The 15462-nt window shown below is 40.4% G+C and overlaps 1 protein-coding gene across 12 annotated transcripts in view; it reads left to right on the top strand.

The window, feature by feature from the left end:
- The window catches only part of LOC140458370 (inositol hexakisphosphate and diphosphoinositol-pentakisphosphate kinase 2-like), a 161649-nt gene that overhangs the window by 69351 nt on the left and 76836 nt on the right, over positions 1–15462 (top strand). For 8 of the 12 annotated variants that reach the window (XM_072552815.1, XM_072552814.1, XM_072552809.1 and 5 more), the window contains exons 16-20: positions 1321–1365; positions 4257–4378; positions 4781–4963; positions 8508–8649; positions 10385–10608. In XM_072552815.1, the coding sequence (XP_072408916.1) occupies positions 1321–1365; positions 4257–4378; positions 4781–4963; positions 8508–8649; positions 10385–10608 (716 nt within the window). The remainder of the gene's footprint in view (positions 1–1320; positions 1366–4256; positions 4379–4780; positions 4964–8507; positions 8650–10384; positions 10609–15462) is intronic. The other 4 variants (XM_072552816.1, XM_072552813.1, XM_072552811.1 and 1 more) reach the window with 1 other exon arrangement.

Below are 15462 nucleotides of genomic sequence, written 5' to 3'. Positions count from 1 at the left end.
GGCAGAAATCAATGACTTTACAATACCTATTTTTAAAATTTTCAGCTTTGACATAAAAGCTAGAAACATAAACATAGCATCTTAGGAAGCAGTTTAATCTTAAAGCACACAGCTACTCAAAAAGTAATCTTGTCTCCTGTTAAGTGTAGATGATGCCAGGAACTGTTATATTTCCAATTCTTTTTGGTACTTTGTAATTTGTAACACAAAGATTGTTCATTACAGTATAGGGAAATTTAAGTGTGGCAGCAAGGTGCACAGCAATTTGCCTTGATGGCCCTAGGCAAGGGAGGAAATAAATCCACAAAGATACTTGTGGCTTGGATGCTCTTCAGAAACCTCTGCTGGAATGTTACAGTTAGGGTCAGTTGTTTTGCCTTCTCCATTTGAAAACCTTACATAAAGTCTGGCTTCTGGGTGCGTTAATCAGCATCAAATAACATGAATTTGCAGCCCAGTGCAAGTAGTTTCCTGCAGGAGGGAAATGGAAAGCAATGAAGTGGTAACAATCTGATTTTTAGTTTGTTGTATTATGACTTAAATACCACTTTGAAATACAGCCTAAATATAAATAAAATTTACTTGTTTTGTTCCTGCTCTGCTTGCTGTATTGCAATCAGCAAATGTCAACCAGTGAATGTATCCTCCCATCTCTATACCACGACCTTGGGATGTATGATGTCTTACAGTTATTTCCCTTTTCCTCATTTAGATGCTTGTAACTGGGTTACTTTTTATGTATAATGGTGCTCAATTTCATTTGCAGCCATCATTTCAGGCTCAGTTCCTTTTGCTGAGGCTGTGTCTCCTGCCTGACAAAGTTGTTTGATTAGTTTAGTTTACTCACAGTGTGGAAACTGGCCCTTCGGCCCAACAAGTCCACACCGACCCGCCGAAGTGTAACCCACCCATTCCCCTACATTTATCCCTTTACCTGACACTACGGGCAATTTAGCATGGTCAATTCACCTGACCTGCACATCTTTGGACTGTGGGAGGAAACCGGAGCACCCGGAGGAAACCCACGCAGACACTGGGAGAATGTACAAACTCCACACAGTCAGTTGCCTGAGAACAAGGGATTCCTTATCTTCAAGTATTCATCACTAAAGTTGATGGTTTCAGCTAAAACTCCGCACAATTGTCTTTCTCCCTGTCCAATTTGAACTCGACAGTGTGCAACTTTAATGTCCTGGCAGTTTTTTATATGTTAGGGTATGGCATGTATTCAAGTTACTGTTCATTTAGAATTTCTTTGGGAATGAGGGTTAAATAATATTAATTCATTTGTCTTTCCCTCCTGCCTTTAAATGAATTTAGAGGATAGCAACACAGGTTTGAGCTGTGAATCACCCATTGACTGTGGTAAGGGATTGATTGAGTGTTTCCTGTCTCACAGTGTGTGATGAATTAACACTATATTCATCCTGTTTGCATGTCCAGCCCTGGGACTGATTTAATCTGTACATTATCTAACAGTTAAAACGGATGTGCAATAGACTAATCAGAGTGATTCACAAAATGAATGAACCTACCATTATTCTAATAGTACCAATGATCTGGAATTTAAATTCTTAAATTCTGTTCACTTTGATTCGGTCATGTATTCATCTACTGGCACATCATTGCAGGGAAATGAAGGAACATTTTTTTTAAAACATGTATTAAATCCACCAAGTACTTCTCCTCAAATTCATCTCGGTTTCCTTGCGCCAGTGTTATTTCAGTTCTGTAAAACTTGTTCAGCCAAGAATGATAAGAATGTGGACCTCACCAGTTATTGTCAGTGCAGACCTGATGGCCTTTTCTGCATGTATGTCTCTATGACTACCACAGAAAGTGGCTGAAGCAAATAATATAGATGCATTTAAGGATAACCTAAACAGGTATTTGGGGTGCAGGGAACACATGGTAAATATTAATGAGAGGAGACTCAAATGGACTGGTTGGGCTAAATGGCCCATTCTTGAGCCATAAGTCTGATATGTTCATACTTAATTAATCATCCTCTTCCTCAAATCATCCATTGACCAGTGTTGCCTGCATCTGTTTTTAATGGTCCTACTTTGCACCTTACCACTTATTTCATTGAATATATCCATAAAGATCCTTCTGTTGACTTTGATATCTCCGAACACTTGCTGTATCCCTTTGCTACTTTTTATAGCTCCTCTTCATTGGTTCCCTTTTATCCTTATATTTACATAAACCTTTTATTTTAGCTTGGTACCGTCTCTCTTACCTCATTTGTTGATTATGGTTGCTTAACTACACAAGTGAAGTTTTTACCTTTTAAGGGTATGTGCTAGTCTTGCATTCTACTAAATACTTTCCATTGTTTGCAGGTTTTCCCATTAACTGTCCAGCTCCCCTTTGGAATTTATGGTGTTAAAGGGATGTCACTGCAACTTAATAAAAAGGACGCTGTGAATTACATTGGAAAATACTAATGTGCCTGCAAGATAGTACATCATCCAATTTATACTAAGAAATCCCACAAGAGATCCATCATTAAAGATTAAGATGGAAGCATTATTGATTTGCTTGTAATCTTCCTTCAGTATAACCTTTTCCATAGCCTGATTATGTGCCTCCAGATTATTATTAGAAGTATTCTCCAAGGATGCGGTCCCTTTAAGACATTATTAGTAAGGTTAATGATATAATAGTGGGATGACTCCCACATATTCTAGCTATATACAATAATGGTCTCCCTCGATTGCTTTGTTTATTTTCCCCATTATATGTATTTAGCAGTTCTGGCTCATTGCCTTTGGAACTATTGATCAGTTTGGTTTGTGCTGTTTCTGCAAACTACAGAATCATCTTTATTTCACAGAGCCAATACTTTAATAACACTTCTTCAACTCGACAGTGTACAGTGTTGAGCTTTTAAGCATCGTAGTAAATAGTTTGGGGTTTTTGCACTCTGTTGACCATAACAGGTTTTTTTTTTAATATGGTGTTATACTGTAGAGACAAGGTTGGCAAGAACTATCACTGTTGGCCCTATCATTGAAAAGTCTCAGCAGGTTTTGATACTGACTGGCTGCCTTCAAAGCCAGTATCTCCTTGTCTACCCACTGTACTGCAGACTGACTATCTGCCAAGTGCCCAGGACTATTTCCAGAATTTAGAAAGTGCCCCAAATTTAGCTTAGAAAGCTTTCTAACACAGTTTAGACTGGGTTCATTTTCCAACCCAGAACTAGATACTGGATGCATGGTGGAATTGGTTCTGCGGCTTCCAATATAATGTGCTGTTGGTCCCTATCCCCTTTTCCCATGGATTTGATCCCTTTAATTTCTCTGCAACAACATATTAAGAATCAGAATCTTCTCTGGCTTTGATTTCCAATCTGAGCAGCTGCCTCAGTGATGATCTGGCTCTTGGTAGAAGCTGTTACAATTCTTATGATCCCAATACTGATGATGCAGATGGGGGAATTCGCCTTTGTCTCTTACAAGAAAGCCTCATGCCAACCTTCAAGTGGCAATAAAAAGGAGACAAAGGATAGTTAGAAGAAAAAATAAAAGACAACAGCTTGTATCACTGAATGAACTGAGTTCATTGAGCATTGTTTCTAATTGAGCTGGGAAATAAGACCAAACCTGTGAAATATGAAGACCTACTGCCCCTAAGGGTCATTTCAAGGGCATTTCTTGGCATTGAGCTGTCATGCCAGGATAGCTCATCCCCTATTAATATAATCGCCTGATTGAAGTCCTTGAATTAAATAGTTTGTAACCAAAGCACTGTATGTTACCTGCAACAGAAAACAAATTGTATAAAATCTAGGACAATGACAGTTCAAGACCAGAGGAAATTTCTGTCTCTCTTCTTACCCATAAATTGACCTGTGAAGGGCTGTATCACAGATTCACAACATGATTCTAGGATTAAAAATCACTTTTGGTCTATACCAGCTCTCTGCAAGAGCAACTCAGCTATTTCTAACATTTTTTCCCAACCTCGCCACTTCCCTGTAGTCCTAGAATTTTTTTTTTCTGTGTTTGGGTTCTCATCCAAATCCTTCTTGAAAACTGTGATTGATTCTGTCCGCAGCAGATTATGTATTGCTGAGTGAAAAGGCCTTCTTTCTTGCTAGTGGTTCTTTTGTCATTCACCTTAACTTGGTGTCCCCTGGATAGCAGAGCAGGCCATGAGGGTATGAATGGATCTTCTCCTGTTCAGATGTTCCAACTAATCAATTATATAGTTTTAAATGCTGAGTGAAGTGGTCTCTTTGCCGCCAGGGGATTATGCTGGCTTTCCTGGTTGTGGCTTACTTCGTCTACACAGCACCTACAGGCATGATCTGAAGATCTACGCATCTGATGAAGGCAGAGTGCAGATGACTGCAGCAGCTTTTGCCAAGGTAAATGAATAGAAGGCTGGCTTTGTGGGCATCCTGAAACCCAATTTGCAATAATTTTCAGTAAAATATGAACAATCAAAACGCTATCTACTGGTTTAAATAAATAAACATCAAACAGGTTAGACAGCTTCTGGTGGGTCACTGTAACAAAATTTGAAATGGCCAGTGGAAACATATCAAAATTAAATTGGTGTTGTTAGCAAGATGATGATGCACCCTGTCCATGCTTATGTGAACTATGGGAGGTATCAGACTGATGCATTTGGGATTTATGCCTGTAATCCAGAAAAAGGGGATTGTTTAGTACCATCAGTTGAACTGATGGAGTGAAGAAATGTTACTATTCCTAGTACGGCCCTCCACATCAATTAATCAATCGTCTGTGTGTGTGCTTGGTTGCAGGGGCTTCTCGCACTGGAGGGTGAGCTAACTCCAATTCTTGTGCAGATGGTGAAAAGTGCCAACATGAATGGTCTACTGGACAGTAACAGCAATTCCCTCAGCAGCTGTCAGCATCGTGTCAAAGCAAGGCTTCATGAAATCATGCAGAAGGATCAGATGTTTACAGAGGAGGACTACAACAAGGTAATGGAGTAGACATGGACTGTATGCCCTGACGCATTGTGGGTCAGGAATAAATCAAGGGATGGGGTGTTGAGTCTATGCACCTCCCGTCATAGAGATGTGCAGCATGGAAACAGACCCTTTGGTCCAACTTATCCATGCCAACCAGATATCCTAAACTAATCTAGTCCCATTTGCCAGCACTTGGCCCATATCTCTCCAAACCCTTCCTATTCTATACCTATCCAGCTCCATCACTTCCTTTGCAAGCCAGGCAGCATCAGGAGATGAAGAACTCAACATTTCAGATGTAACCCTTCATCAGGACTGGGGGTGGGTGTAAGAGGAGCCGCAGATAAAGTGGGTGGGTGGGCAGGGTGATGAGGTGGGGCTAGATGAACACAGACAGAAGGTACGACCTGGTCGGTCGATGGGAGGAATAAATCCAGTTGGTTCCTGGAAGAGGAAGGGTCAATAAGAGGAATGGAATGGGGAACGGCTGGGAAGGGAGTCGGGTGATGGGAAGGGAAGTTATTTGAAATTGGAGTTAATTAATGTTGAGTCCTCTGGGCTGCAGGCCACCCAGGCGGAAGATGAGGTGTTGGTCCTCCAGTTTGTAGTCTGATTTGTTGTGGCAATGGAGGAGGCCAAGGATGGTCATTGTCAGAAAGGGAGTGGAAAGGGGAATTATGATGGGCGGTGACTGCGAGGACAGGTCAACTGAGATGCTCGGCAAAATATTCCTTATGTTTACGTTTTGGTTTCCCTGATGTAGAGGCCACACCAAGAGCACCTGATACAGTAAAGTAGGTTGGAGGAGAGGCAGGTGAACCTCTCTCACCTGGAAGGACTGTTTGCGGCCCTGGATGGGGGTGGGGGGTGTACCAGCAGGTTTTGCATCTTTTCTGTTTGCAGGGAAGATACCTGGGAGTTCAGCGGGTTGGTAGTGAGAGCGGCACGAACCAAGGATTAGCAAGGGAAACTGTCCTTGCACAGGGTGGGGAGGGGAAGATGTTCTCGGAGGGGTGGAATTTGAGTTGGCGGAGCTGTTTAAGGATAATGTGTTGGATCCGGAGACTGATAGGTGAGGAAAAGGGGAATGCTGTCTTCATTGCGTTTGAGGGGCTGGGGGGGAAGTTTAGAGCAGTGGAAAGGGAATGGAGGTGGTGCAGTGGAGGGTTGTTGTGGATGACAGAGGTGGGGAAAGTGCGTTGTTCAAAATAGGTAGACATCTGGGATGCTTGGGAGTGGGATATCTCTTTGAGCAGATGTGATGGAGGAATTGGGAGACCGGGATGGGGTTGGGTGGGAGTCTGTGGGATTACAATAAATATCCATCTGGAGTCTGTCACCAGAGCTGGAAATAGAGAGGTCAAGAAATGGAAGGGAGGTGTCCGAAATGGACCAAGTGAATTTGAGGATGGGGTAGAAGTTGTGAGCGAAGTTTATGAACTGCTCCAGTTCAGCCTGGGTGCAGGATGCTGCACCGATGCAATCACCAATGTAACGGTGGAAGAGTTGAGGCAGAGTGCTTGTGTAAGTACTGACGAGGCACTGTTTGATATAGCTGACAAAGAGGCAGGCACAGGTGGGATTCCTGAGGTTTTTTGTCTCCATCACTTCCTCCGGCAGCTCGTGCCTTACACACCACCCTCTGCATGAAACAATGAAAATGTTGTCCCTTAAGTCCTCTTTTTAAATTTTTTCCCTCTCGCCCTAAACCTGTGCCCTCTAGTTCTAGACTCCCCGACCCCAGGGAAAAGACTTTGTCTATTTACCCTATCCTTGCCTCTCATGATTTTATAAATCTCTCTAAGGTCACCCCTCAGCCTCCGACTTTCCAGGCAAAACAGCCCCAGCCTATTCAGCCTCTCCCTGTAATTCAAATCCTCCAAACCTGGCAACATCCTTTTAAACCTTTCCTGAACCATTTCAAGTTTCACAACCTCCTTCCGATAAGAGGAGACCAGAATTGCACACAATATTCCAACAGTGACCTAACCAATGTCCTGTACAGCCGCAACATGACCTCCCAACTCCTGCACTCAAAACTCTGACCAATAAAAAAATACTAAATGCTGCCTTCACTTTGCTATCTATCTGTGACTCCACTTCCAAGAAGCTATGATCCTGCACTCCAAGGTCTCTTTGTTCAGCCACACTCGCTAGGACCTTACCATTAAGTTCCTGATGAAGGGCTTTTGCCCGAAACGTCGATTTCGAAGCTACTTGGATGCTGCCTGAACTGCTGTGCTCTTCCAGCACCACTAATCCAGAACCTTACCATTAAGTGTACAAGTCCTGCTCTGATTTGCTTTCCCAAAATGCAGCAGCTCACATTTATCTAAATTAAACTCCATCTGCCACTCCTCAGCCCATTGGCCCATCTGATCAAGATCCCATTGTAACCTGAGGTAACATCCTTCGCTGTCTACTACACCTCCAATTTTGGTGTCATCTGCAAACTTACTAACTGTACTTTCTATGTTCACATCCAAATCAATTATATAAATGACGAAAAGCAGTGGACCCAGGATCGATCCTTGTGGCACTGGTCACAGGCCTCCAGTCTAAAAGGCAACCCTTCTCCATCACCACCCTCTGTCTTCTACCTTTGAGCCAGTTGTATCCAAATGGCTAGTTCTCCCTGTATTCCATGTGATCAAACCTTGCTAACCAGGCTATCGTGAAGAACCTTGTGAAACACTTCACTTAAGTCCGTATAGATCACATCCACTACTCTGCCCTCATCTACCCGCTTCGTTACTTTAGAAAACTCAATCAAGTTAGAGAGCATGATTTCCCACACACAAAGCCATATTGTCTATTCTTAATCGGTCTTTGACTTTCCAAATACATGTAAATCCTGTCACTCCAACAACATGCCCACCACTGCTATCAGGCTCACCAGTCTGTAGTTTCCTAGCTTTTTCTTACCACCTATCTTAAACAGTGGCACCTTGTTAGCCAACTTCTAGTCTTCCGGCACCTCACCTGTGACTATCAATGAAAAACTCACTGGAATATCTAAATTGTAGGAATTTACCAATTGGAAAACCAAAACAGCTGGCCTCCAACATATTAGTTTAAATGATGTTTCGTTCTGAGTGTGCCTCAGTACAAGAAATAACCATTGTTATCCTTAACAAGAACAGAAATTGTTTTTCAGATTTTTGCACTTTTTTGGTTTTGTTTTGTCATTGTTTTCCTTATTTTACTTCTAAGCTCTTAATCAATCATTATGCTTTCTGTATTCTTCCTCTCCCTACATTCTCAAATCTCAATTGTTGTATAAGATAATGATTCTGAAAGTGATTCTTAATGCTGATCACTGCTAAACTTAATCCCCAGTCTAAGGACTTGGTTGTAAAATGACATAACATTGAGTCTTGAAAAAGACAGGCTTTGCTGCATTTCATTGTCTTTGTAACAATGTTGAATTCTTATCTTAAATCTTAACCTTCAGACATTGTGTCAGAATGACAGAGTATTGAATGTGATTTGCTTTCTTTGTTTAGAATTAAAACTATTTGCAAATGGTCTGTTTTCATTCTTTTGTCTGCAGCTGGCACCAACTGGCAGTGCTTCTCTTATTAACTCCATGAAATTGATTAAAAACCCTGTCAGTACCTGTGACCGAGTATATTCCCTGGTCCAGAGTCTCACCTCTCAGATTAAGAAGAGATTAGAAGACCCCAAATCAGCAGGTAATTGTGTTTCTACTTTCGTTTTTGCTAGAGGAGTTACTTTAGTGGAAAACTGGAAATGTAATAAAATAAACAGACCAAGTGTTCTAAAAACAAATTTCTGGTGAAACACATTGTTTCTTGGAGTAAGTACTCAGCAGGTCACACAGCATCTATGGAGAGAAACAGAGTTAATGTTTCATCTACATTTGGTGAGTGTTCCAACTCTTTGTATTTATTTAGATTTGCAGCATGTTCATTAATTTGTCTGACAGTGTATTTTACCAATTTTTTTGTCTTTTATTTCTGATTCTGATATATAAACCATTTGCTGGTTTATATATTTTAAAAAATCATATTGATTGTATTATTAAAATGTTTAGAGGCTTTTCTGAGCCTGATGTGCAGGAACAAGATTAACATCAGCAGAGGTGCCACCATTTAATTTTCAAATGCTCCTTTATAATTAGTCCCATTCACATTGTCTGGTTCACTAAATCCTTCTGCCATTTATCACTGTTCTGAGCACTGTTGGAACAAAGTTAGTCTGTTTTAAATTTTGTATTCTACTGTCAATGCTTGTTCAGGTTAAGTCTGGTTCACTGTAGTAAAAAGATAGCACAATAATTTAAATCAGGAATACTTCCACAGCCTGACACCTCGAATAATAACAAGTGAATAAATTTCATATGAGTCTGTCCTCTCAGGATAAAGTTCCCAGTCCGTTCAGTGCTGGTGTACGTGCAGTAGTTTTCTTATTTGTTCGTGTGCAACTCCTCATTAGTTGGCTCATGCTACACACGAGGAGAGTTTAAAGAATTTTTGTTTGACATCTGCCTCCATGTTCAGGAGCGTCGAGAGAGAGCACACCTGGAATACTGTGAACAGTTTTGTTCCTTATCTCTAAGGAAAGAGATACTGGCATTGGAGGCACTACAAAGAACGTTTGCTAGATTGATCTCTGGTATGAAAGAACTGCTTTACAAGGAGAGGCCAAGTACGTTGGACCTGTACTTATTGGAGTTTAGAAGAATGAGTGACAAGCTTATTGAAACTTGTAAGATTCTTAGGGGAATTAACAGGGTAGATGTGGAAAGACCTTTCTGTCTTATGGAGAGTCTAAGATCAGAGGCAATAATCTGCGTAAGAAGCAGCTCATTTAAGACAGATAAAGAGGAATTGGTAGAATTCTTTACCACAGAAAGCTGAAATAAATATATTCAAGCCAAAGATTTTTAATTCATAAAAGAATTGGAGTTATGGGACAAAAGCAAAAAAAGTGGATTTGAAGCTTATTCGATCAGTCATGATCTCATTGAATGTGCAGCAGGCTTGATGGGCTGAATGGCCTCCTTCTGCTCTGCCATCTTATGGTCTAATGGAAGCAGCATGCCAATTCAGATGGGCATGAAGTTGCACAGCATTAGAACATACATGTACAAAGAGTCACCGTATCCAGGTAGAAATAGGCAGGCAATGCACATGCAATGTAATCCACAGCAGATAGTATTTCTACCAAACCAAATAATGTTTGTAATAAGTACTTTTCTGTGAAACTAAGCTTGACATCTATACTAAATATTATTTTTCTTTTTCTTTTTCTCTCTCTCAAAAGATAATTGTTGGATTATTTTTTTTCCTTGCGTGTGCAAATTCCTTCTTGCAGGAAATGACTACTACTTATAGCCTTTCTGGAATTTAGTCAGGTGAATCGAAAATAAAACTTATTGAACACACAGGTTCTTGTTGATTACAGACCTTCAGCTGTACCACAGTGAAACTCTGGAGTTGATGCTGCAACGTTGGTCAAAGCTGGAGAGAGATTTCAGGATGAAGAGTGGTCGCTTTGACATAAGTAAAATCCCAGATATCTATGATTGTATTAAATATGATGTGCAACACAACAGCGCCTTGAAACTTGAGGACACCTTGGAGCTCTTCAAACTCTCCAAAGCCCTTGCAGACATCATTATTCCTCAGGTAAGAAATTAATAGGATCGAAGTGTGTATTGAGGTATCAACATGAGATAGAATGACTCTGTTTTCCAGAATCATCAAACCCTCTCTCTGTGTATAGTCTTAGTAGCTGCACTTGTGTTAATCTTTTTGTCTGAAATCATCTATGTTAAGTACCTCTGGTGTTTTCCTAAATTAAAAGACTGCTGAGTGCAAGAGTTGATTTCTTCTCTTCCCAGACCCATTTAGAAAGCAAACAGTGTCTTATTGCCAAAAACAAAATGTTAGAAAGACTCAGCAAGTCAGGCAGCATCTATAGTTGAAGAAGCAGTTGATGTTTGAGGTGATCTTTTCAGCAAGGAGAGAACCGATGAAATAGGTCTTAGAGGGAATGCTCTCGCAAACGAAAGCGTATACGCGTATATACACACACACACACACACACACACACACACACACACACACACACACACACACACACACACGCATTCTGCTAGGTTAAAACATAAGTGAGAGGGATTGAAGCATATAGGGAAGAAAAATTCAGTCCAGAGTTTATAGTCTAAAATTTAACTTATTGTTGAGCTCAGAAAGGTTAGCTTCACATTGAGGTTGAGATGCTGTAATAAAATGACATGATTTTTTAAAACATGAGCAGTGCATTTTTAAAAATGTTTGTACAAAGCTGTAGTTATACCATATATCCATTAGATGGCATCAAAAACTGCAGTCACCTAAAAGCTGTGCATTTTACTGCAGTCTCTCTCAGCATTTTAGCTCCAATCCCTTGGCTTAAGCCTCGTTTGGCAATCCTAAATAAACTTTGTAATTCAAATATGTTTTCATCAAACCAGAACATTCCATGAATCAAAGTAGCACAATGCCTGGCACATTTGAAGGTTACATTGCATATACTGTTACGCCACACACAGAAATAGAGCAAGAAGCTTGTCCTGAATGAGGCATATTTGCATATCTTTTCGACATGCGCTACACACAGAAAGCTGGCTGCTCTTTAGCTGAATGGCTTAACTCATTCAATGGCAGAAAAAAGAAGTCCTGAATTTATTGTACAGGATTCTAGCCATGCATGCCTGTTTTGGTCTCTGTACTATATAAAATGACAGAGGCATTGGAGAAAGTGCAAAAGAGATTTATATGGAAGATAGCCGAACTGAGAGATTGCAGCTAATGAGAATGATTGAATTAGTTAATGAAAATTAAAGACAAAGAGGTGACCTTGTTGTCCCGTTTCCCCCACCTCAGCTGAAGCAAAACGCTCAGAGACACAGCATAGTTTTACCTCCTTCATCTTTATTCCTGGCCTTGGAGGTAGAGGGAACAATCGCCCATGTGCACAGAGGCATGAGTTCTCTGTCTTCTCTGGAACAGCAGTTTCTCAATAAACTATGTAGTCATTTTACACGGAGGAACATCGAGATAAGGCAACATACATATTAATTGGGTGATTGTTACAATCAACGAGTATCAACAGTAAAGATCAAGCCATATCCTGTTGCACAATGAATAACTGGCTTCACGTAATGAATACTTTTCCCCTGGTTAAACTGACCTCACATTCTGAATGCTTCCAATATTGTTAGATGGCTCTACATAACGAATGCTTTTCCACCTTGTTAACCCATTACCTTTGCCTCCAGCAACCCATTGTTTACTGTAAGTTCTTACCTAATCTGAGTCATGCTCAGCTGAATCTCTTGTTTCACAAAATTCAGTACTTGACTCTTTGCCTGCCTGCTTATACCCTATGCACATTCTCAACCTGATGGAGGTCTTTTAAGAAGATGAACAGTTGGACAGGGTGGATGTGGAGAGAAGTATTTCTGTTTCTTGGAGAATTCAAAACGGAAGGCCATGAGTACAAAATGGTCAGTAATGAATCCAACAAAGAAACGTAGCAAAGTTTCTTTAATCAGAGGGTAGTGAAAATGTAGAAGTACTCCCACAGAAAAGACTTGAGGCAAAAAGCTTAGATGATTTCAAGAGGAAAGTAGAAGAGTATATGAGATCAGAGGGTAGAAAGCTGGGCTGAAAGGCTGAGATGAGGGAATTGGGACGATAGGGGACACCAGCACAGAAGAGTTGGGCTGACTGGCCTTTTATTTTAATGCAGTATGTTTGATGAAATTTCTATGGCACTTAAACAAGCCTCTCCAACATCTCAATGAGCTTTACATAGAATTAATTATTTGGAATTCCATTAACTGCTATTGTACTTAAATTGGTACAATGTTTCATGCACAGCAAGATCCTGGAAGGAGGAAGATCCTGAAAGTAGTAACAATGTAAATTAACTGGGTAAGAAGACAGGGATTTGAGGAAATAACCAGGAAACATTCTGCTTTTATGTGTACCTATGAGTCTGCATGTAGTGACATGAGTTCCTTGTCATTGTGCTGAACGATTAATAGAGGTTCCTCTTTGGGCAGTCTCACCATTGACTCCATCTCTGCACCACTGATGATGCAATGCTGTCTCAAAACATTGCCAGCTTATACTGAAAACAACAAATGCTGGAGATCACAGTGAAGACAGCATCCATGGAAAGAGAGCAAGCTAACGTTCGAGTCTAGACGACTCTTCATCAGAGCTCCACTTCAGCCTGCTCGTTTTCTGCATTGATGCTGCCAGATTCCTTGTGATCTCCAGCATTTGTTGTTTTCAGTGCAGTTTCCAGCATTTGCAGTAATTTGCTCCTATCACTGAGATTACATTGTCAAGCAAACCTTTTAATATATTTCCTTTAGCTCTCTGCAACATGTTAGATACAACATTCCTTTAATGTTGCACAACGTTCCAAGACATTATCAGACAAAATTTGTCACTGAGCTATGTAATGTGCTATTAGGACTAAGCTCGGATAAAAGAATGTTAAAGTAAGGACGATCGTAGTTTAGAGAGGGAATTAATGTGGTTGGCTCTGTTAAACCAGTACTGAAGGATTGTACTACTATCTAACTAAACTGGCAAGTCTCTAGCGCAAAAAGAAAAATGTGGTGGATGTCAAAAGTCTGAAGTAAAAACCAGAAATGCTGAAAATATTCAGCAGGTCAGCCAGTATCGAATCGTGGAGAGAAAACAGAAAACGTTCCAAGTCAATTCCCTTTCATTCAAACTCATTTAGTTGTCTGTCATGAAGGCCCTATGGATTTTTTCATTGGTACAGCTGTAAAAATCAGTTGGTTTATAATAATCAAGTTGAGCATCACAAAGTCGTGACAGATCAGTATGTGGCTATGAACAGAACTTATTTGACTTAAAATAAAAATGTCGTCTGTTTTGGCATATTTCACTATTTCAAATAAGTGGAGCTTGTGTGTGTTTGAGCCCACCTTGCTGTCTGATCATAAATCACTGTCCTAACATCTCCCCAATGTGACATTTCTCACTACAAACAATGCTTTAGTATGCAAGCTATGCAGGCACTGTCTACACGTACAGTCTTTTCTGCTTGAGCTCCATTCTGGCCCTCACAATAGCTTCACATCTCTTTGATGTTTTGTTTCAAACTGTTTATTTTCCTCAGTGTTCTATAACATCTAACAATTAAGATGCAAACGCCATTTACACAATGCTACAAAATCCATGATTTTCACTAGAGTCAAAAACAAGCCCTGACTATATTTGTCTCTACTTATATGTATCATAATTTGGAGATGCTGGTGTTGGACTGGGGTGTACAAAGTTAAAAATCGCACAACACCAGGTTATAGTCCACCAGGTTATAGTCCAACAGGTTTAATTGGAAAGCTAGTGTGCTTCCAATTAAACCTGTTGGACTATAACCTGGTGTTGTGTGATTTTTAACTATATGTATCATATACATTGATGGACTAATCTCACTTTTTTTCTGTGTCTCTCTTTGTCTTTCACGCCCGCTTTAATTGTTTCTTTTTCTTTTCTCTCCTTTTCTGTCTGTCTCTTCCCCTGCTTTTTTTCTTTCTCTCTCCTATTCCCTTTTTTCTTTATTACTTCTGTCTTTCTCCCTCTCTCTCTCTTCCTTTATCCGCTCTTGCTGTCTCACCGGCTCTCTATAACTCTGTCTGCCTCTCTCCCTCTGTATCTGTTGGTCTCTCTCTTTTCCTTTTACTATCTGGATATAGCTACCTCAGTAACAATATCTTGCTATCTGTGTTTTTTTTCTAAGAACATGAATATATTTGTAGAGTGAGAGAAGTAATAGTGCCTGTCGCAGCTGGCCTCCCTTTAACTAATCTTATTTCTAGTGCAGTGATCGCAAAAGAAGACTAATTGAAACAATATGTAAGTTTTAAGACTGAATCCTAGCTGACAGAAAATGTTTGTGCTACCCTGTATTGGGAGAATGTGTGTTGGCTTCCTGATCCCAGGTGGTGATACTGCAGGGAAAGTTGCAACAGCTCTGCATTTTTCAGGTTTTTGAGACAGCATGTACTTAAGAAAGAGTGAGAATTGCAGATGCTTGAAATCAGAATCGATAATGTGGTGCTGGAAAAGCACAGCAGGTCAGGCAGCATCGGAGAGGAGGAGAATCAATATTTCAGGCATAAGCCCTTTATCGGAAATGATTCCCATCGATTCTCCTGCCTCTCCGATGCTGCCTGACCTGCTGTGCTTTTCCAGCACCACACCATCGAGCCATACAGTATGGAGTTATATTTGTGCTTCATTCAAACCAGGTAATCTCACTCGCTCTCCTCATCCCTTCAACCCGCCCCATTCCCAAAATAATAAATTAATTAATTGACAGTGAATTTAAAACTTAATTTGTGCAGATAAAAATTCCTAGGAAAGATGATTGAGTTAATATGATTTTGCAGTCTATTGTTCCCATTGTCCTGGGAGTAAAATTCCTTCCCTTTCCTGCTTGTCCCCATG

This window comes from Chiloscyllium punctatum, chromosome 33 (genome assembly GCF_047496795.1).
Source record: "Chiloscyllium punctatum isolate Juve2018m chromosome 33, sChiPun1.3, whole genome shotgun sequence".
Taxonomy (NCBI): Eukaryota; Metazoa; Chordata; class Chondrichthyes; order Orectolobiformes; family Hemiscylliidae; genus Chiloscyllium; species Chiloscyllium punctatum.
The sequence above is the reverse complement of the archived record's forward strand: the minus strand, read 5'-3'. Positions and strand labels throughout refer to the sequence as shown.